Genomic DNA, 23,445 nt, shown 5'->3' with positions numbered 1-23,445 from the left:
TCGGAGACAACCTCAGCATTTCCCCGGCCACACCTCCTGCCGTCACGCGGCAACCTGCTGCAATGTTATAGAGTAGAATCCACATAAGAGACCCTACCCACTCTCTTTAGGGTAATTCTATCGGATGCATATCCGAATATAACACTCAACCATGTGCATGCAATGCAAATAAATCCAAAGTATAGAAATAAAAATAAGATTTTACTTACCGGTAAATCTATTTCTCGTAGTCCGTAGTGGATGCTGGGGACTCCGTAAGGACCATGGGGAATAGCAGGCTCCGCAGGAGACTGGGCACTCTAAAGAAAGATTTAGGACTATCTGGTGTGCACTGGCTCCTCCCTCTATGCCCCTCCTCCAGACCTCAGTTAAGGAAACTGTGCCCGGAAGAGCAGACATTATAAGGAAAGGATTTTGGAATCTCGGGTAAGACTCATACCAGCCACACCAATCACACCGTATAACTTGTGATACACTTATCCAGTCAACAGTATGAACAACAACAGGGCATCAACAATGGATGCCAACATAACATAACCCATTATTAAGCAATAACTATGTACACGTATTGCAGAAAATCCGCACTTGGGACGGGCGCCCAGCATCCACTACGGACTACAAGAAATAGATTTACCGGTAAGTAAAATCTTATTTTTCTCTGACGTCCTAGTGGATGCTGGGGACTCCGTAAGGACCATGGGGATTATACCAAAGCTCCCAAACGGGCGGGAGAGTGCGGATGACTCTGCAGCACCGAATGGGCAAACTCAAGGTCCTCCTCAGCCAGGGTATCAAACTTGTAGAATTTTGCAAATGTGTTTGAACCCGACCAAGTAGCAGCTCGGCAAAGCTGTAATGCCGAGACCCCTCGGGCAGCCGCCCAAGAAGAGCCCACCTTCCTAGTGGAATGGGCTTTCACTGATTTTGGACGCGGCAATCCAGCCGCAGAATGAGCCTGCTGAATCGTGTTACAGATCCAGCGGGCAACGGTTTGCTTTGAAGCAGGAGCACCCAACTTGTTGGGGGCATATAGGATAAACAGCGAGTCAGTTTTCCGGACTCCAGCCGTTCGGGCTACATAAATCTTCAAAGCCCTGACTACATCTAGTAACCTGGAATCCTCCAAGTCACGAGTAGCCGCAGGCACTACAATAGGTTGGTTCAAATGAAAAGATGACACCACCTTTGGCAGAAATTGGGGACGAGTCCGCAATTCTGCCCTGTCCATATGAAAAACCAGATAGGGGCTTTTACATGACAAAGCCGCCAATTCTGACACACGCCTAGCCGAAGCTAATGCCAATAGCATGACCATCTTCCACATGAGATACTTCAGCTCCACGGTCTTAAGTGGTTCAAACCAGTGGGATTTTAGGAAACCCAACACCATGTTGAGATCCCAAGGTGCCACTGGTGGCACAAAAGGGGTCTGAATATGCAGCACTCCCTTAACAAACGTCTGAACTTCAGGAAGAGACGCCAGTTCCTTTTGAAAGAAAATGGATTGGGCCGAAATCTGGACCTTTATGGATCCCAACTTCAAGCCCATAGTCACTCCAGTCTGTAGAAAGTGCAGAAATCTGCCCAGTTGGAATTCCTCTGTAGGGGCCTTCCTGGCCTCACACCAAGCAACATATTTTCGCCATATGCGGTGATAATGCTTTGCTGTCACGTCCTTCCTAGCCTTTATTAGCGTAGGAATAACTTCCTCCGGAATTCCTTTTTCCTCTAGGATCCGGCGTTCAACCGCCATGCCGTCAAACGCAGCCGCGGTAAGACTTGGAACAGGCAGGGCCCCTGTTGCAACAGGTCCTGTCTGAGAGGCAGAGGCTATGGGTCCTCTGTGAGCATTTCTTGCAATTCCGGGTACCAAGGTTTTCTTGGCCAATCCGGAACAATGAGTATTGTTCTCACTCCTCTTCTTCTTACGATTCTCAGTACCTTGGGTATGAGAGGAAGAGGAGGGAACACATAGACCGACTGGAACACCCACGGTGTTACAAGGGCGTCCACAGCTATCGCCTGAGGGTCTCTTGACCTGGCGCAATACCGTTGCAGCTTTTTGTTGAGACGGGACGCCATCATGTCTAGCTGTGGCAGTTCCCATCGATTCGTAATCTGAAGGAAGACTTCTTGATGAAATCCCCACTCTCCCGGGTGGAGGTCGTGTCTGCTGAGGAAGTCTGCTTCCCAGTTGTCCACTCCCGGAATGAACACTGCTGACAGTGCTTGTACGTGATTCTCCGCCCACCGAAGAATCCTGGTGGCTTCCGCCATCGCGACTCTGCTTCTTGTGCCGCCCTGGCAGTTTACATGAGCCACCGCGGTGATGTTGTCTGACTGAATCAGCACCGGTTGGTTGCGAAGCAGGGGCTCCGCGTGACTCAGGGCGTTGAATATGGCCCTTAGTTCCAGGATATTTATGTGCAGACAAGTTTCCTGACTTGACCACAACGCTAGGAAATTTCTTCCCTGAGTGACTGCCCCCCACCCTCGGAGGCTCGCATCCGTGGTCACCAGGACCCAGTCCTGTATGCCGAATCTGCGGCCCTCGAGAAGGTGAGCACTCTGTAGCCACCACAGAAGAGACACCCTGGCCCTGGGGGACAGGGTGATCAGCCGATGCATCTGAAGATGCGATCCGGACCATTTGTCCAACAGATCCCATTGAAAGATCCTCGCATGGAACCTGCCGAAGGGAATGGCTTCTTACGATGCCACCATCTTTCCCAGGACTCGCGTGCAGTGATGCACCGACACCTGTTTCGGTTTTAAGAGGTCTCTGACTAGAGTCACAAGCTCTTGAGCCTTCTCCGTCGGGAGAAACACCTTCTTCTGGTCTGTGTCCAGAATCATGCCCAGAAAGGGCAGCCGCGTCGTAGGAATCAGCCGCGACTTTGGGATATTCAGAATCCAGCCATGCTGTTGCAACACTTCCTGTGAGTGCGCCACGCTGATCTGCAACTGCTCCCTCGACCTCGCCTTTATGAGGAGATCGTCCAAGTATGGGATAACTGTGACTCCTTGCTTTCTCAGGATCACCATCATTTCTGCCATTACCTTGGTAAATATTCTCGGTGCCGTGGACAGGCCAAACGGCAACGTCTGGAATTGGTAATGACAGTCCTGTACCACAAATCTGAGGTACTCCTGATGAGGCGGATAAATGGGGACATGCAAGTAAGCATCCTTGATGTTCAGAGACACCATAAAATCCCCCTCTTCCAGGCTTGCAATGACCGCTCTGAGCGATTCCATTTTGAACTTGAATCTTTTCAGATAAATGTTCAGGGACTTTAAATTTAATATAGGTCTGACCGAACCGTCCGGTTTCGGCACCACAAACATTGTGGAATAGTATCCCTTCCCCTGTTGAAGGAGGGGAACCTTTACCACCACTTGCTGGAGAAATAGCTTGTGAATTGCCGCTACCACTACTTCCCTTTCTATGGGGGAAGCTGGCAGGGCCGATTTTAGGTAGCGTTGAAGGGGCATCACCTCGAATTCCAGCTTGTATCCCTGAGACACAATCTGTATAGCCCAGGGATCCACCTGTGAGCGAACACATTGGTGGCTGAAATTTCGGAGACGCGCCCCCACCGCTCCTGGCTCCACCCGTGGAGCCCCAGCGTCTTGCGGTGGATTAAGTGGAAGCCAGGGAGGACTTCTGTTCCTGGGAACTAGCTGTAAGGTGCAGCTTTTTCCCTCTGCCCCTGCCTCTAGCAAGAAAGGAAGCACCTCAGACCTTCTTGCTTCTTTGTGCGCGAAAGGACTGCATTTGGTAATACGGTGCTTTCTTTGGTTGTGAGGGAATATATGGCAAAAAGTTTGACTTCCCAGCAGTAGCTGTGGAAACCAGGTCTGAGAGACCGTCCCCAAACAATTCCTCACCCTTGTAAGGTAAAACCTCCATGTGCTTTTTTGAATCGGCATCAACTGTCCATTGCCGAGTCCACAGGACTCTTCTGGCAGAAATCGACATTGCATTTATTCTAGAGCCCAGTAGGCAAATGTCTCTCTGGGCATCCCTCATATATAGGACAGCGTCTTTTATATGCCCCAGGGTCAGTAATATAGTATCCTTGTCCAAGGTATCCAGTTCCTCAGATAAAGTATCTGTCCATGCTGCTACAGCACTACACATCCAGGCCGAAACAATAGCCGGCCTTAGTAGGGTACCTGAATGTGTATAAACGGACTTCAGGATACCTTCCTGCTTTCTGTCCGCAGGATCCTTTAGGGTGGCCGTATCCTGTGACGGCAGGGCTACCTTCTTAGATAAGCGTGTCAAAGCTTTGTCTACCCTAGGGGAGGATTCCCAGCGTAACCTGTCCGTTGGCGGGAAAGGATACGCCATAAGCAACCGTTTGGAAATCTGCATTTTTCTATCTGGAGATTCCCAAGCTTTTTCACATAACTCATTTAACTCATGTGAAGGCGGAAAAGTCACCTCATGCCTTTTTTCCCCAAACATATAAACCCTCTGGTCAGGGACTGGGTTTTCCTCTGAGATGTGCAATACATCCTTCATTGCTATAATCATGTAGCGGATGGCTTTAGCCATTTTAGGCTGCAACTTTGCATCATCGCCATCGACACTGGAGTCAGAATCCGTGTCGATATCTGTGTCAACAATTTGGGATAGTGGGCGCTTCTGAGACCCTGATGGCCTCTGCGCTGTAGGAGCAGGCATGGGTTGAGACCCTGACTGTCCCAAGGCTTCAGCTTTATCCAACCTTTTATGCAAGGAGTTTACATTATCATTTAAAACCTTCCACATATCCATCCAATCAGGTGTCGGCGCCGTCGGCGGAAACACCACATTCATTTGCACCTGCTCTGCTTCCACATAGCCTTCCTCGTCAAACATGTCGACACAAGCGTACCGACACACCACACACACAGGGGATGCTCTATTTGAGGACAGAATCCCCACAAGGCCCTTTGGAGAGACAGAGAGAGAGTATGCCAGCACACACCCCAGCGCTATATGACCCAGGAATTACACAGTAACTTAGTGTTTACCCAGTAGCTGCTGTATACACTGATTTTGCGCTAAATTTATGTGCCCCCCCCTCTCTTTTTACCCTCTTCTACCGTGATTCTGCATGTGTTTTTTGGAGTCGGCATCACCTGTCCACTGCCGAGTCCACAGGACCCTCCTGGCAGAAATGGACATTGCATTAATTCTAGAGCCCAGTAGGCAAATGTCCCTCTGGGCATCCCTCATATATAGAACAGTGTCTTTTATATGCCCCAGGGTCAGCATAATGGTATCCCTGTCTAAGGTATCCATTTCCTCAGACAGATTATCTGTCCACGCTGCTACAGCACTACACATCCACGCCGACGCAATTGCCGGCCTCAGTAGAGTCCCTGAATGTGTATAAACAGATTTCAGGATACTTTCCTGCTTTCTATCTGCAGGATCCTTTAGGGTGGCCGTATCCTGCGACGGCAGGGCCACCTTCTTACATAAGCGTGTCAGAGCTTTATCTACCCTAGGGGAGGATTCCCAGCACACCCTGTCCTCTGGCAGGAAAGGGTATGCCATAAGTAACCTTTTGGAAATCAGGACTTTCTTATCCGGGGAATCCCACGCTCTTTCACATAACTCATTTAACTCATGTGAAGGGGGAAAAGTCACCTCTTGCTTTTTCTCCCCATACATATAAACCCTCTTGTCAGGGACAGGGTTTACCTCTGATATGTGTAAAATATCCTTCATCGCTATAATCATGTAACGTATAGCTTTTGTAATTTTTGGTTGCAATTTTGCATCATCGTCGACACTGGAGTCAGAATCCGTGTCGACATCTGTGTCAACCATTTTGGATAGTGGGCGCTTTTGAAACCCTGAGGGCCTCTGCGCTGTAGGATCAGGCATGGGTTGAGACCCTGACTGGCCCGAGGTATCAGCTTTATCCATCCTTTTATGTAAGGAGTTTACATTATCATTTAACACCTTCCACATATCCATCCAATCAGGTGTCGGCACCGTCGGCGGCGACACGTCCGTCAACTGCACTTGCTCTGCCTTCACATAGCCCTCTTCGTCAAACATATCGACACACGCGTACCGACACAACACACACACAGGGGAAGCTCTAAATGAGGACAGGACCCCCACAAGGCCTTTTGGAGAGACAGAGAGAGAGTCTGCCAGCACACACCCCAGCGCTATATAACCCAGGGATTACACAGTAACTTAGTGTTTACCCAGTAGCTGCTGTATTATGATTTATGCGCCTAAATTTATGTGCCCCCCCTCTCTTTTTTACCCTTCTACCGTGATTCTGCAGGGGAGAGCCTGGGGAGCTTCTTCTCAGTGGAGCTGTGGAAGGAAAATGGCACTGGTGAGTGCTGAGGAAGAAAGCCCCGCCCCCTCAGCGGCGGGCTTCTGTCCCGCGATTTTTAGTAAAATAAATGGCGGGGGCTCATACATATAACAGTTTGCCACTGTTTATATGCAGCATTCGCCAGGAGGTATCTAATTGCTGCCCAGGGCGCCCCCCCCTGCGCCCTGCACCCTACAGTGACCGGAGTGTGTGGGTTAGTGTGGGCGCAATGGCGCACAGCTGCAGTGCTGTGCGCTACCTCATGTGAAGACAGGAGTCTTCTGCCGCCGATTTCGATGTCTTCTCCGCTTCTGCCGGCTTCTGTCTTCTGGCTCTGTGAGGGGGACGGCGGTGCGGCTCTGGGAACGGACGACAAGGTCAGGTCCTGTGTTCGATCCCTCTGGAGCTAATGGTGTCCAGTAGCCTAAGAAGCGCAACCTAGCCGCAGTTAGTAGGTTTGCTTCTCTCCCCCTCAGTCCCTCGTAGCAGAGAGTCTGTTGCCAGCAGAAGCTCTCTGAAAATAAAAAAACTAACTAAAATACTTTCTTATTAGCAAGCTCAGGAGAGCTCACTAAAAGCACCCAGCTCTGTCCGGGCACAGATTCTAACTGAGGTCTGGAGGAGGGGCATAGAGGGAGGAGCCAGTGCACACCAGATAGTACTAAATCTTTCTTTAGAGTGCCCAGTCTCCTGCGGAGCCCGCTATTCCCCATGGTCCTTACGGAGTCCCCAGCATCCACTAGGACGTCAGAGAAATATCACTTAGCTTCCTGTGTATGATCCTTTACGCCAGGGCTCAGCGTCGACCAGGAGTTGACTTTCACCGTATTCTATCCACAACGGGAAAAGAATAAACATTCGTACTCCTTGCGAGGATCTGAGACCAACTCGTCACGGCCGACCTAGAGCTTTATCAACAGAGTGAGCAGCACATGAGAAGGAATACTATTACCTTCAGTATAAATCCGAATATGAATATATAAAACGTAATACACAATTACACACATATCCCACATCTCTCTCTCTCTCTCTATATATATATATATATACATATATATATATATATATATCTCATATATATAAGCGGATTGTCCGGAGCCTTCTGGTCCCCAGTGACATTAATGTGTTCTAAATGTGTATGATCATGTACTGAACTGCCCCAGTTGAGGATCTACCAGGAAACATTATAGTCGACAGAAAACCTAGTATTCGTCGACAACAGGGAGTAGTAACCAGGTAAACAACATTCTTGCGACCCCGAGGGAAGTATACATATAATTTTAATATCGCTCCCTCACAAATACTACCACGGCTGTGCACGAGCTACAGGCCCACGGAACCGTACCACACCTATACATAAAAATATAAATACAGGAATAAGTTAGTCACCCCGGTAAGAACGGTTGGTGCCGACAGGGTCACCCACAAACTACTGCGTCTCCCATAACATGCTTTCTTTTAACAAGCACACCCCTACCGACCTGTTGAATCAGTATCTACTGTATCAAGTACTAAACAGGTTCCAGCGATGCAGACAGTGAACCTGATAGGTGTTTGTGTCGACACAAGTGACTTATAGAGGGTATATCTGACAGGGAACACACAGAAAAGTCGGCGAAGTTGACTGTGATCTGCATAACTGACAGAGCACTCACCTATCGACCTATGTCGACTAAACTATAGTGGGTACCCGACAGGGAACACACAGGTATAAACATATATTTATAACCCACAGTATACAAGCCCATTTGTGCAAATATAGTGCTATTTTACTCTAAATAGCACTAACCTTGTGCCCCCTCATACTTTTGGCGGGGACAAGCAGAAAATGGCGCTGTCTATTGCAAAGAAGGCTAAGCTCCGCTCCCTCCTGGCGCGCTCCAGCCCGCAAAAAATATACATTCCTGTATGTCAATGGGGTCTCTATACAGTGTTAAGACACTGTATAGATGCACTGTCACCCCCAAATTATATATATATATATATATATATATATATATAAAAATATAAATACTGCTGCCCAGTGCGCTCCCTCCCTAGCGCCTTGCACCCTCTTAACGACCGTCGGCGTGTGGGAGCCATGGCGCGCGGCGTGACCGCTGCAATGTCTGGCGGGGGTATCGTAACGGTGCCCAGGGAGAGAATCTGCCCTCATGCAGCGGTATTAACAACTTCTAGTAACTTGCTGCCTAGGGCGCTCCCCCCCAGCGCCCTGCACCCTGAGAGTGCTGTTGGTGTGTGGGAGCATGGAGCGCAGCGTGACCACTGCGAGTTACCTCCATTACTGAAGTCTTCTGCCGTCCTGAAGTCTTAGGTTCTTCACATACTCACCCGGCTTCTTTCTTCTGGCTTCTGTGAGGGGGGTGACGGCGCGGCTCTGGGAACAAGCAGCTAGGCGAACCAAGTGATCGAACCCTCTGGAGCTAATGGTGTCCAGTAACCTAAGAAGCAGAGCCCTTGAACTAAGAAGAAGTAGGTCCTGCTTCTCTCCCCTCAGTCCCACGATGCAGGGAGCCTGTAGCCAGCAGGTCTCCCTGAAAATAAAAAAACCTAACATGAAGTCTTTTAGAGAAACTCTGTAGAGCTCCCCTAGTGTGTGTCCAGTCACCTCTGGGCACAAAGTCTAACTGAGGTCTGGAGGAGGGGCATAGAGGGAGGAGCCAGTTCACACCCATTCAAAGTCTTATAGTGTGCCCATGTCTCCTGCGGATCCCGTCTATACCCCATGGTCCTTACAGAGTCCCCAGCATCCTCTAGGACGTATGAGAAATGGGCATGTCACGGACAGTGTCTGAGACGCAGTTGCATTGTCACCCATGAGCATGTTTAGATGGATATTCTGCTCCTCCGAAGGGCTACTGCAATGTTTGATGGTGCAAACAATGGTGCATCTTACAATGAACAGCGGCAGATTAGAGCCACAGTTGGCGGACGTCTCACATTGGCTGCGGCATCAGAATAAAGGCGCACTTCTGTTAAATTATTTTGACTGATGTGCAGAATTTTAACTTACTCTTTGTAGACATATTTGGATTATTATTTATTTATTTATTTATTTGTTTATTAAAAGTTTATTATAAAGCACAGAAAATTCCGTTGTGCTTTACAATTGGAAACAACAATGATAAAACAAAACCGGGTAATGACAAACAGTCATAGAGGTAGGAAGGCCCTGCTCGCAAGCTTACAATCTATTAATTTCAAACAGCTTGAGGATACAAGTAAAGCCGCATACACACGGATACGATTCTAGCCAACGATATGGACTATATAGTCTATGTCGTTTGAAAAACTAGTGCATATCTTACCGTGTGTATAGAACCAATGATGAACGATTCTCACTCCCGCATATCATCATCGCTGGAAAAAATAGACTGTGCATGCAGTGTCTTTTGGCTTAGACAGCGCATATCGTTTGTGTGTGTACAGTACTAACGATATAAGCCAACGATAATGATTATACCCTTCCCATCCAGAAGTCTCGCTCTCCCCCCCCGACATTCCAGCTTACCGTCTATCTTTCATAGACAAAAGTTCTGGTTCTGGACCTTGGGAGCTTCAAGTGAAATTGTTAAGCTAAAATCGTTCATAGCCAGAATCGCCACTTAAGTCTCAAGGGGAAGCTGCAAGAGACCTGAAGGAGTCCATCTCTGCAGAAATGTGTTTGTGTTTCTTAAACCACACCTGCCCTTAAAGAAAACTTTAGACTCATCCCTGAAACAAGCAAAACTTATTGGAAGACAATGTTACCTGCAGGTGGAGATGCTATTTCTGTGATGCCAAGTAAGTTTGCAGATGGACAAACCATGTTACACAGCAAGGGGTGCAAATAGATGTTATTTTTTATTTTTTTACTGTGCCACAAACATAGAAATATAATCAAAATAAAGGTTTTATAATCTAACAAGAACACAACAGTTATCAGTCGTGCAATTAGTGGCTGCATGCATACCATAATGGAAGGTATCACGCTACTAGTTCTGAAACGAAGCCTGAAAATTCCATAATACCATAAAGGTCATTCAGTGATTCTCAATCTCAACCCTCAAGTACCCCCAACAGGTCATGTTTTCAGGATTTCTATATGTGAAAGCAGGTGGGATAATTACTGAACCAGTAAAAGAGATGAACCCCTCCTGTGCATAATTAAAGAAACCCACAAAACATGGCCTACTGGTGGCAACTGAGGACTGGAGTTGAGTAGTCCTAAGGATTATGGTAATATCACAGCATCCTTACCCAATACTTAGCAGTTTCACCCACCTAATATTAAGAAGCTGTTATTTTGGGTGCGGGCAGATTAAGATTTCGATCCTTAGAAATCTAGGTATGGGCAATGGGTGAGTCCTGATAGCTCATGCTTGGGAGGAATGAGGAGCTGGGGAGAAGGTTCTTCTACAGGATATTGTAGGTTTTGTTTAGATTGAAACGGTCAATACTATAATGGCAACAGGGCACAAAAGATTTATACCTAAAGGCCCGTACACACTGGTCGATATATCGGCCGATCTCTTGAACGGCCGATATATCGCAGGACCGTCGGCCAGTGTGTACGGCCGATACGTCTGTGAACTCCGTCGTTCACAGACGTATTGCGTCGGCCGCGCAGCACAGCCGACGGCCAATATATCTACCGATATATTGGCGCGTCGCTGTGTGTGTACGGGGCGGTCGGCCGACCGCCCGTACACATGCTGCGGCGGCCGGCGGTGATTGACAGCTGAACTGGGCGGGCGTGTGTACACGCCCGCCCAGTTCATGACGTCAGTCCCCGACGGATCGAGCAGTGTGTATGCTGAACACACTACTCGATCCGTCCATAGATATATCTGCAGATCAATTGATCTGCAGATATATCTATTAGTGTGTACCACCTTAAGAGGTATAATGTATAATGGACTGGATGGCGCTCCCAGGAGTAATATAATTTCTGTCGGAAAGGAATAAGGACTCACAAAAGGGGCATTCTCTAAAGGATAAATAACTAAAAAATAAAAATTCTAAGGTACGTTAAAAACAATTGCGTCTGTGCCGATAGGAGAACGCGAGCAGAAAAAAAAAGTAAGAAAAACTTTGCTGCGCCTGTGTTTAACCCTAAACTAGCAATAAAAAATATATAAATGAATATATAGGAATATAAATATAATGAGCCTGAAAATTATGGTGCAAGGGACACGTTCGCCACTATAAGGAGATGTGTAACGCTCCTATAAGGTTAATCAGATACCAGGGGTTAATAGGGGCGCTCATGAAAAAACCCACACACCAGAATCTTACAGGTTCAAATGACAGCCAAGGAATCAATTGTATTAATAAAAAACATATATGTTTATTAATAACAATACTCTACTAAGATAAAATTACTGCTTGAATACAGAAACTGATAAAATACATAAATTATAATAAGCTTCGATTAAAGTGCTCACAATAGGTAAATTGACACTGAACTAAATCTGTATAAAGGATCAAGGAATATGTATCCAATTGTTGCTGTCCTTTATAAACAATGTAGCTACAGCTACTAAATGGAATGCCTTTATGAGTCACAGTGGCTGGCTACACGCATATTGAATTGCCAGCTTAATAGGTTTTACAGATGTAAAAAATTACCTCACCGGGAGGGCTGGTGTGCCCGAGCGTCCTCGGGTTAATCCAGAAATGTGCCCGTTAGGTGGAAAGCTGGAGAGTTCAAATAGATAAGCCGGCTGCAGGCTTTTATCTTTCAATAGACCTGCTGATGTCACCTTAAAGTGCTGTGCAGATAGATGATGGAAAGCAGGTGTGCGGCCACTAATTCGGGCGCCGTCTGGGAGATCCAGCCGTATGGAGACTACCTTCCAAACTACCTGGACGTGCACCGTCCGCCGGTATTAAACGGGATGGAGAGTGCTGGAGACAGTTGTCGGGGCCGCACTGCGTCTGCGGCTAGATGTGAAGCCAAGTTTGAGTCGCCCGCAGCTGCTGTGGATAAATACCGGGTGAAGTAGCTGTGACCCGAAGGCGTCCGGAATGTAGATGTTCAGTGAACGAGCATTGGGGGAGGAGTCCTGACGCGTTTCGTCACGTGACCCGTGACTTTCTCAAAGAACTCTTCCTCTTTGAGAAAGTCACGGGTCACGTGACGAAACGCGTCAGGACTCCTCCCCCAATGCTCGTTCACTGAACATCTACATTCCGGACGCCTTCGGGTCACAGCTACTTCACCCGGTATTTATCCACAGCAGCTGCGGGCGACTCAAACTTGGCTTCACATCTAGCCGCAGACGCAGTGCGGCCCCGACAACTGTCTCCAGCACTCTCCATCCCGTTTACTACCGGCGGATGGTGCACGTCCAGGTAGTTTGGAAGGTAGTCTCCATACGGCTGGATCTCCCAGACGGCGCCCGAATTAGTGGCCGCACACCTGCTTTCCATCATCTATCTGCACAGCACTTTAAGGTGACATCAGCAGGTCTATTGAAAGATAAAAGCCTGCAGCCGGCTTATCTATTTGAACTCTCCAGCTTTCCACCTAACGGGCACATTTCTGGATTAACCCGAGGACGCTCGGGCACACCAGCCCTCCCGGTGAGGTAATTTTTTACATCTGTAAAACCTATTAAGCTGGCAATTCAATATGCATGTAGCCAGCCACTGTGACTCATAAAGGCATTCCATTTAGTAGCTGTAGCTACATTGTTTATAAAGGACAGCAACAATTGGATACATATTCCTTGATCCTTTATACAGATTTAGTTCAGTGTCAATTTACCTATTGTGAGCACTTTAATCGAAGCTTATTATAATTTGTGTATTTTATCAGTTTCTGTATTCAAGCAGTAATTTTATCTTAGTAGAGTATTGTTATTAATAAACATATATGTTTTTTATTAATACAATTGATTCCTTGGCTGTCATTTGAACCTGTAAGATTCTGGTGTGTGGGTTTTTTCATGAGCGCCCCTATTAACCCCTCGTATCAGAAAAAAAAAGTAATTGGGTATCTAGTAATTAGTCTTGACACTTACTGTATATATGGATTTCTGGTATATCACAAGTTAATAAACATAGTTTTTAATAAATTGGAAAATTTCAAAATGTAATGGAGTATCCCTTATATAGCTCACATTATGTCAACTCAAGGAAACCATAGTACTTAAATTTGCTAATTATATATATATATATATATACATATATATATATATATATATATATATATATATATATATACACACACACATACATACACAGTATATATATATATATATATATATATATATATATATGTATATATAATAAGATTTTAAACCTACCGGTAAATCTTTTTCTCCTAGTCTGTAGAGGATGCTGGGGATTCCGTAAGGACCATGGGGAATAGACGGGCTCCGCAGGAGACATGGGCACTAAAAAGAACTTTAGATATGGGTGTGCACTGGCTCCTCCCTCTATGCACCTCCTCCAGACCTCAGTTAGAGAAACTGTGCCCAGAGGAGATGGACAGTACGAGGAAAGGATTTTTGTTAATCTAAGGGCAAGATTCATACCAGCCCACACCATCCACACCGTATAACATGGAATATACGAACCAGTTAACAGCATGAAACAAAACAGCATCAGCCCGAGACTGATCAAAACTGTAACATAACCCTTAAGTAAGCAAAAACTATATACAAGTCTTGCAGATGTAGTCCGCACTGGGACGGGCGCCCAGCATCCTCTACGGACTAGGAGAAAAAGATTTACCGGTAGGTTTAAAATCTTATTTTCTCTTACGTCCTAGAGGATGCTGGGGACTCCGTTAGGACCATGGGGATTATACCAAAGCTCCAAAACGGGCGGGAGAGTGCAGATGACTCTGCAGCACCGACTGAGCAAACATGAGGTCCTCATCAGCCAGGGTATCAAACTTGTAGAACTTCGCAAAGGTGTTTGAACCCGACCAAGTAGCAGCTCGGCACAGCTGTAATGCCGAGACACCTCGGGCAGCCGCCCAAGAAGAGCCCACCTTCCTAGTGGAATGGGCCTTTACAGAATTTGGTAATGGTAAGCCAGCCGTAGAATGAGCCTGCTGAATCGTGTTACAGATCCAGCTAGCAATAGTCTGCTTCGAAGCAGGAGCGCCAACCTTGTCGGCTGCATACAGGACAAACAGTGCCTCTGTTCTCTAACCCGAGCCGTTCTGGCCACATAAATTTTCAATGCCCTGACCACATCAAGGGACTCGGAATCCTCCAAGTCCCGTGTAGCCACAGGCACCACAATAGGTTGGTTCATATGAAAAGAAGAAACCGCCTTGGGCAAAAATTGAGGACGAGTCCGCAACTCCGCTCTATCCACATGGAAAATCAGATAGGGGCTTTTGTAAGATAAAGCCGCCAACTCCGACACTCGCCTTGCCGATGCCAAGGCCAACAACATGACCACTTTCCAAGTGAGATATTTTAATTCCACCGTTTGAAGTGGTTCAAACCAGTGAGACTTAAGGAACTGTAACACCACATTAAGGTCCCATGGTGCCACTGGGGGCACAAAAGGAGGCTGGATGTGCAGCACTCCCTTTACAAAAGTCTGGACTTCTGGGAGAGAAGCCAATTCCTTCTGAAAGAATATAGATAGGGCCGAAATCTGTACCTTAATGGAGCCTAACTTCAGGCCCATATCCACTCTTGTCTGTAGAAAGTGGAGAAAACGGACCAGGTGGAAATCTTCCGTAGAAGCATTCTTGGCTTCACACCAAGAAACATACTTCCTCCAGATACGGTGATAATGTTTTGCCGTCACCTCCTTCCTAGCCCTTATCACAGTAGGAATGACTTTCTCCGGAATACCTTTCCCAGCTAGGATTCGGTGTTCAACCGCCATGCCGTCAAACGTAACCGCGGTAAGTCTTGGAACACGCAGGGCCCCTGCTGCAACAGGTCCTCCCTGAGAGGAAGAGGCCATGGATCTTCTGTGAGCATTTCCTGAAGATCTGAATACCAGGCCCTTCGAGGACAATCTGGAACAATGAGTATTGTCTGCACTCTTTTTCTTCTTATGATTCTCAATATTTTGGAGATGAGAGGAAGAGGAGGGAATACATAGACCGACTGAAACACCCATGGTGTCACCAGGGCGTCTACCGCTACTGCCTGAGGGTCCCTTGACCTGGCACAATACCTCCGAAGCCTCTTGTTGAGGCGTGACGCCATTATATCTATTTGAGGAAGTCCCCAAAGACTTGTTATCTCTGCAAAAACTTCTTGATGAAGTCCCCACTCTCCTGGATGGAGATCGTGTCTACTGAGGAAGTCTGCTTCCCAGTTGTCCACTCCGGAATGAAGACTGCTGACAGAGGGCTTACGTGATTTTCAGCCCAGCGCAGAATCCTTGTGGCTTCCGCCATTGCCACTCTGCTCCTTGTCCCGCCTTGGCGGTTTACATGAGCCACGGCTGTGACGTTGTCTGATTGAATCAGAACCGGTAGGTCGAAGAAGATTCTCCGCTTGTCGTAGGCCATTGTATATGGCCCTTAATTCCAGTATGTTGATGTGTAGACAAGCCTCCTGGCTTGACCATGTTCCCTGAAAATTTCTTCCTTGTGTGACTGCTCCCCATCCTCGGAGGCTCGCATCCGTGGTCACCAGAACCCAGTCTTGAATGCCGAACCTGCGACCCTCTAGAAGGTGAGCACTCTGTAGCCACCACAGGAGAGACACCCTGGCCCTGGGGGAAAGGCTTATTTTCTGATGAATTTGAAGATGGGACCCGGTCCACTTGTCCAGAAGGTCCCACTGAAATGTCCTCGCATGAAACCTGCCGAAGGGGATGGCCTCGTAGGTCGCCACCATTTTTCCCAGTACTCGAGTGCATTGATGGACTTAAACTATTTTCGGTTTTAACAGGTCTCTGACCATGTTCTGGAGTTCCTGAGTTTTTTCCAGGGAGAAAAACCCTCTTTTGTTCCGTGTCCAGAATCATGCCTAAGAAAGATAGCCGAGTTGTTGGAACCAACTGTAACTTTGGTAGATTCAGAATCCAGCCATGTTGCTGCAGCACTCTCAGGGAGAGCGACACGCTTTTCAGCAACTGATCTCTCGATCTCGCTTTTATCAGGAGATCGTCCAAGTACGGGATAATTGTGACACCTTGCCTGCACAGGAGCACCATCATTTCCGCCATTACCTTGGTGAAAATCCTCGGGGCCGTGAAAAGCCCAAACGGCAATGTCTGAAACTGGTAATGACAGTCCTCTACAGCGAATCTCAGGTACGCCTGATGAGGGGGATATATGGGGACATGAAGGTATGCATCCTTTATGTCTAGTGACACCATAAAATCCCCCCCTTCCAGGCGATTCCATCGTGAATTTGAACTTTTTCAAGTACAGGTTTAGGGATTTTAGATTTAGAATAGGCCTGACTGAGCCATCCAGTTTCGGAACCACAAACAGGGTTGAATAGTACCCCTTTCCCTTTTGAACTAGGGGAACCTTGACAATCACTTGCTGTTGATACAGCTTTTGAATTGCAGCTAAAACTATCTCCCTCTCCGGGGGAGAAGCTGGTAAAGCCGATTTGAAAAATCGGCGCGGAGACACCTCTTCGAATTCCAGCTTGTATCCTTGGGATACAATTTCCATCGCCCAAGGATCCACGTCTGATTGAACCCAGACGTGGCTGAAGAGTCGAAGACGTGCCCCGACCGGGTCGGACTCCCTCAGTGGAGCCCCAGCGTCATGCGGTGGATTTAGTAGAAGCCGGGGAAGACTTCTGCTCCTGGGAACTAGCCGTAGCAGGCATTCTTTTCCCTCTACACTTACCTCTGGTGAGGAAGGAAGAGCCCCAACCTCTTCTGGACTTATGCGACCAAAAGGACTGCATCTGATATTGTGGTGTTTTCTTTTGCTGTGGGGGAACATAAGGTAAAAAAGTAGATTTACCCGCGGTAGCTGTGGAAACCAGGTCCGCGAGACTTTCCCAAATAAAACCTCACCCTTGTAAGGCAAAACTTCCATATGTCTCTTTGAGTCTGCATCACCCATCCATTGGCGGGTCCACAGGGCTCGCCTAGCAGAAATCGCCATGGCGTTGGCTTTTGAACCTAGCAGCCCAACGTCTCTCTGAGCGTCTCTCATATATAGGACTGCGTCTTTAATGTGACCTAAGGTCAATAAAATGGTATCCCTATCTAGGGTATCAATGTCAGCTGACAAGTTATCTATCCACGCTGCTACAGCGCTACAAACCCAAGCCGACGCTATTGCCGGTCTGAGCAAGGCACCCGTATGTGTATAAATTGATTTCAAGGTAGTCTCCTGTCTGCGATCAGCAGGATCCTTGAGGGCCGCCGTGTCTGGAGACGGTAGCGCCACCTTTTTGGACAAGCGCGTTAAAGCCTTGTCCACCCTGGGTGAGGATTCTCACCGTAACCTGTCCTGTGCCGGGAAAGGATATACCATAAGAATTCTCTTGGGAATCTGCAGTTTCTTGTCTAGAGTTTCCCAAGCTTTTTCAAATAACTCATTCAGCTCATGAGATGGGGGAAAGGTTACCTCAGGTTTCTTTTCCTTAAACATGCATACCCTCCTGTCAGGGACAGAGGGGTCATTAGTGATATGCAAAACATCTTTTATTGCAATAATCATATAATGAATACTTTTGGCCACCCTTGGGTGTAACCTCGCCTCATCGTAGTCGACACTGGAGTCAGAATCCGTGTTGGTATCAGTGTCTGCTACTTGGGACAGTGGACGTTTCTGAGACCCTGAAGGGCCCTGTGACACAGTCAAAGCCATGGATTGACTCCCTGTTTTATCCCTGGACTCTGCTTTGTCCAATCGCTTATGTAATAAAGACACATTTGCATTTAAAACATTCCACATATCCAACCAATCAGGTGTCGGCGTTGCCGACGGAGACACCACAATCATCTGCTCCACCTCCTCCTTAGATGAGCCTTCCGCTTCAGACATGCCGACACACACGTACCGACACCCCCACACACTCAGGGATATATCTATATGGAGACAGTCTCCCAATAAGGCCCTTTGGAGACACAGAGAGAGAGTATGCCAGCACACACCCAGCGCCACCGGACACTGGAATAAAATCCCAGTAGTACAGCGCTTTTATATAAATATATATAATTACACTCACTGTGCCAATTAAATGTGCCCCCCCCCCTCTTTTTTGCCCTCTGTAACCATGTTCAGCAGGGGAGAGTCCGGGGAGCCAGCTTCTCTGCAGTGTGCTGTGGAGAAAATGGCGCTGATTAGTGCTGGAGGATCAAGCTCCGCCCCCTCAGCGGCGGGCTTCGGTCCCGCTCAAATTATTTATACTGGCGGGGGGGGTTTAATATACCGCCTCCGCCGTATCTAATCTCTATGCCAGTGTCCCTTGAGGTTAATATTGCTGTCCAGGGCGCCCCCCCTGCGCCCTGCACCCTTACAGTGCCCGCTGTGTGTGTGTATGTGTGGGAGCAATGGCGCGCAGCGTTACCTCAGTGAAGATCTGAAGTCTTCTGCCGCCTTTGAAGTCTTCTTTCTTCTTAATACTCACCCGACTTCAATCTTCCGGCTCTGTGAGGAGGACGGCGGCGCGGCTCCGGGACGAACGGCGAGGGTGAGACCTGCGTTCCGACCCTCTGGAGTTAATGGTGTCCAGTAGCCTAAGAAGCAGAGCCTATCATTTAAGTAGGTCTGCTTCTCTCCCCTCAGTCCCACGATGCAGGGAGGCTGTTGCCAGCAGCGCTCCCTGAAAATAAAAAACCTAACAAAAGTCTTTTTCAGAGAAACTCAGGAGAGCTCCCCTGCAGTGCACCCAGTCTCCTCTGGGTACAGGATCTAACTGAGGTCTGGAGGAGGGGCATAGGGGGAGGAGCCAGTGCACACCCATTCTAAAGTCTTTAGAGTGCCCATGTCTCCTGCGGAGCCCGTCTATACCCCATGGTCCTTACAGAGTCCCCAGCATCCTCTAGGACGTAAGAGAGAAGAAAAAAAAAGAGTACTGTACTGGCTCCAATGGTACAATTGGAGAGTGCGCATGTGTCGATCAAATCAGGACAGTTGGACAGTATTCCACATTAATTTCAGCGGCCTCATTCATTTTTATGCACAGCCCACAATGCTGACTGTTTCCTAAAGCAATACACTGCATTAAACATTCAACTAATACCCCTTTTCAAGTGCCTTTAAAATCACAGGTTATTGCACGTGAATGCGCATCAACCTGGAATTTTTGTTAGTGGAAATGGCTCCTTCCAAAAAAACACAGGTCCAGTGACCAGGGAATCCTTCCCAGGTAACTGCAAGGGATGGACCCAGGAAGGACCCAGGTAAGGTTGTAGCTTAAACTGGTAACTCGGGTCATCCAACCTGGGTCCCGTTTTCAGCATGGGGGCAGCCGGATTGCCCGGCGCTTGGTGATGACAAAATCTCTAAGCACAGGCAGAAGAGAGACTGCACCGGGGTCGGAGCCGCAGCGGGAAAGGGGTCTGTCCCAGATTATAAAGGGGTATGAATCTAACTGAATGCATGAAAACCCGTCTTGACATGAAAACACTAGACATCCTGTAATGCAGATTGGGACAAGCGGTTAGAGTATGCGGGGTCTTGTAGTTTCACACACCTACACACATATTGTCATGAGGATCATGAATTAGTGTACTTTCCAAAAAAATGTACAATAACTTGTGAAGTGCATTCTTCTTCTGTGCTGCTGTGTAAGTGCCCTATGTGGGTCTGTCTAAACGGTGTAGGCCACTAAACACACGGGTCATCATACAACCATCCGGGATTGGTATCCTCACTTAGGGGTCTATTCATGAAGCAGTTTAAAGAGTGGAGAAGTGGGCCTGTGGAGAAGTTGCCCATGGCAACCAATCAGCATTGAAGTAACATTTATAATTTGCACACTATACAATTGTACGAAAAAGCTGATTGGTTGCCATGGGCAAATTCTCCACAGGCTCACTTCTCCACTCTTTTCACTGTTTCATGAATAGACCCCATATTCCCCATCTACCGAGAAGTCTAGCTGCTAAGGATCCTGTTCTGTAAGGAGGCGTCAATGTGAAATTTGAGGACATGTGGACAATAAGAGGATAGGAACAAAAACAATAAAGAAAAACAATACCGAACCTATATTTTCTTTTTTTTAAATCCAAAACTCTTTAATGAGATTAAAGATTGATTACATTTTACCCCAAATGCCAGGAGTATATGGAAGCCCATCTCTGAGATGCAGAAAACATGACTCCAGCTGCAATCTGCAGACTCCGCTCAATCATCTCAGCTCACGCGTTAAGGTTAAAGCACGCACTTACCATTCGCATGGCTGATGTGACCTGAATGCTTGCAGAGACGCATCCATTCCTGCAAAATCCCAAAACCGAACGTCATAATCAAAGCCCCCGGTCACCAGGCGCGCACCAGAGGGGTCCAACCCCAATGCAGACACCTAAAACAAAACAGACCGTTTATTCAGTGAGAACTTTATTACAACATAAGTTCATTATATGGATATCATAATAAATTACGAATTTTGAAAACAAGAACCAGAGTCACTACAGAAAGAGTAAAAAGTGAGGTGCTGTCATTTGCCCTGTCAGTAGACATTTCCGCCCCATTATCCTGCCAGTCAGAGACAGCTGGGCCATAGAAGATGAACAAAGCACGTGCAATAGATCTGCAATGATGTTACGGACACAAACACATGTAAAAGACCTTTCTGAGATGTATCACTGAGTCATGCACTCCCTGTACTGCAAAATAACAATTCCGATTCCAAAATGGCTACATCAGAAGTAAGAGATGAGGGAGGAGGAAGACAGCTAAAAACATGACGATTAATAGAAGAGGAGAGAGAGAGTGTGTGTGATATGGATAGAGAGACAATTGATGAATGAAAGAGTCTAATGGCAACTAAGGGGATATCCAAATAGCCGCGATAACCCGTTTTCGCTGCGAAAATGCGGCTTTTTTCGCGACCCGCAATATCGCAGCTATCCAATTACTCACATGTGATAATTCTCTATTGGGTTTATCATAAATTTCTCTTCACCTACTCGGAGCAGATAGAAAGTTGGGGAAAATCTCTATTTCTGGGTAACAATATTGGGACTTGTTTCAGGACCCCTTGGACACTAGTTAATGACTAATTAGGCACTTTAGAAGTTTTTAATTACTTTCAGTTAGCCAATAACAAAAGTCAGTTTGGGGGTGAAAAAGTGCAAAGTGATGGAAATTGGGGTACCTCCTTTGATCATTTGGCCATTGTGGTCAGGGTACTATATCTTTACATTTACTGAGGTGTAGTCGTGGTGTACAGGACAGAGTGTGCTTCCTGATTAGTAAAAAAAACAAACACTGAGCAACATCTCCAAACAGGTAATTTCAACTTTAAACTTGTAATTTATTTTGTACTGTCTGGACATAACTACTAATAACAGATGCACAGACAAAATTCTTAAAGCTATGTGTGCTATTGCTAGGAGCTTAGGAGACAAAATTCCTGAGCTAATTGCAATAATGACAAGGGATAACTTGGATTTTGTGGCAATTACAGAGCCATGGTGCAATGAGAATGATGACTGGGACATAGCTATAGCAGGATACAATTTATTTAGGAAGGATAGAATAGGAAGAATAGGAGGAGGGGTAGCAATGTATGTGAAAAAAAGCATAAATGCTACTTTAATACAAAATATTGAAGACAAAACTGAGGCCCTTTGGGTCACCATAGAAACTGCGGAGAAGGACATTATTTGCATTGGGGTGATCTATAGACCACCAGGCCAGGGGCAGGATTTGGACAGGAACCTATTGTTGGACATCACTAAAATGGCTTTAAAGGGAGGAGTCATAATCATGGGAGACTTTAATTTACCTGATGTAAATTGGGAGGGGTCTTTTGCAAGTTCAGCTACAAATGGCAAATTTCTCCATTCCTTACAGGGAGCATCTCTCAAGCAATTGGTGAGGGAGCCCACTCGCAAAGACTCAATATTAGATTTAATTCTTACAAATGGTGATAGGATATACGACATATATGTGGGTGAGCACCTGGGATCCAGTGATCATCAAGCAGTATGGTTTAGTATAAAGACAGGATCCAACTCCTGTCACACAAAAACAAAGGTGTTGGATTTTAGAAATGCTGACTTTGCAAAAATGGGGAGATGTTTTTTTAAGTGATTCACTGGCGGACTGGAGGAATTTGGAAGGAGTGCAGGAGAGGTGGGAAAAACTGAAAAGTGCAATACTAAGTGCAACAGACCTTTGTATCAAAAGGGTTAGGAAAAGCACCAGGAAAAGTGTGGTTCACAAAAGAAGTATCAACTAGTGTGATAGCAAAAAAGATGGCTTTTAGGAAATACAAACAGACTCAAAATAATAACAACAAAGAGGTGTATCTGGACAGACAGAAGGTTGCTAAGAAAGTGATTAGACATGCAAAGGCAGAAGCTGAGGAGAAAATGGCCCAGTCAGTAGATAAAGGGGGCAAAACATTTTTAAGTATATAAGTGAAAGGAGAAAATCAAATGGAGGAATAATAAGACTTAAAGATAAAGAGTAAGCATTTGGTGGAGGGAGACAAGGCAATAGCAGATCACCTAAATAATTATTTTTGCTCAGTATTTATTACAGAAGAAGGGATGGGGCCACAGTTAAGTTGCAAGGATATTCATAAAAATATGGTAGATGAAAGAACAGTTACAGAGGAGAAGGTCCTAGCAGAACTTTCAAAACTAAAAGTGGATAACTCAATGGGACCAGATGGGATACACCCAAGGATACTCAAAGAGCTAATAGATGTTCTGGTTACACCTTTAACAGAATTATTTAACCAGTCTCTAAGTACAGGTGCCATTCCAGAATACTGGAAAAGAGCAAATGTAGTTCCACTGCACAAAAGTGGAAGCAAGGAAGAAGCAAGTAACTACAGACCAGTAAGCCTTACATCAGTAGTAGGGAAAGTAATGGAAAAACTATTAAAAGAAAGAGTTGTGGAATATCTTAAATCAAACTTAGAGGATGCAAAACAGCATGGATTTACTGGTGGGAGATCATGCCAAACAAATATTATTGACTTTTCTGACTCTGTGACGAAAATAATAGATCAAGGGGGAGCTGTAGATGTAGCATATC

The 23,445-nt window shown here is 46.5% G+C and overlaps 1 protein-coding gene across 1 annotated transcript in view; it reads right to left on the bottom strand.

Annotated features, from left to right (window-relative positions):
* The window catches only part of WDR70 (WD repeat domain 70), a 672,355-nt gene that overhangs the window by 547,891 nt on the left and 101,019 nt on the right, over window positions 1–23,445 (bottom strand). The window contains exon 8 of the mRNA XM_063961183.1: window positions 20,622–20,755. Within this exon, the coding sequence (XP_063817253.1) occupies window positions 20,622–20,755 (134 nt within the window). The remainder of the gene's footprint in view (window positions 1–20,621; window positions 20,756–23,445) is intronic.

Source organism: Pseudophryne corroboree, chromosome 1, assembly GCF_028390025.1.
Source record: "Pseudophryne corroboree isolate aPseCor3 chromosome 1, aPseCor3.hap2, whole genome shotgun sequence".
Taxonomy (NCBI): Eukaryota; Metazoa; Chordata; class Amphibia; order Anura; family Myobatrachidae; genus Pseudophryne; species Pseudophryne corroboree.
The sequence above is the reverse complement of the archived record's forward strand: the minus strand, read 5'-3'. Positions and strand labels throughout refer to the sequence as shown.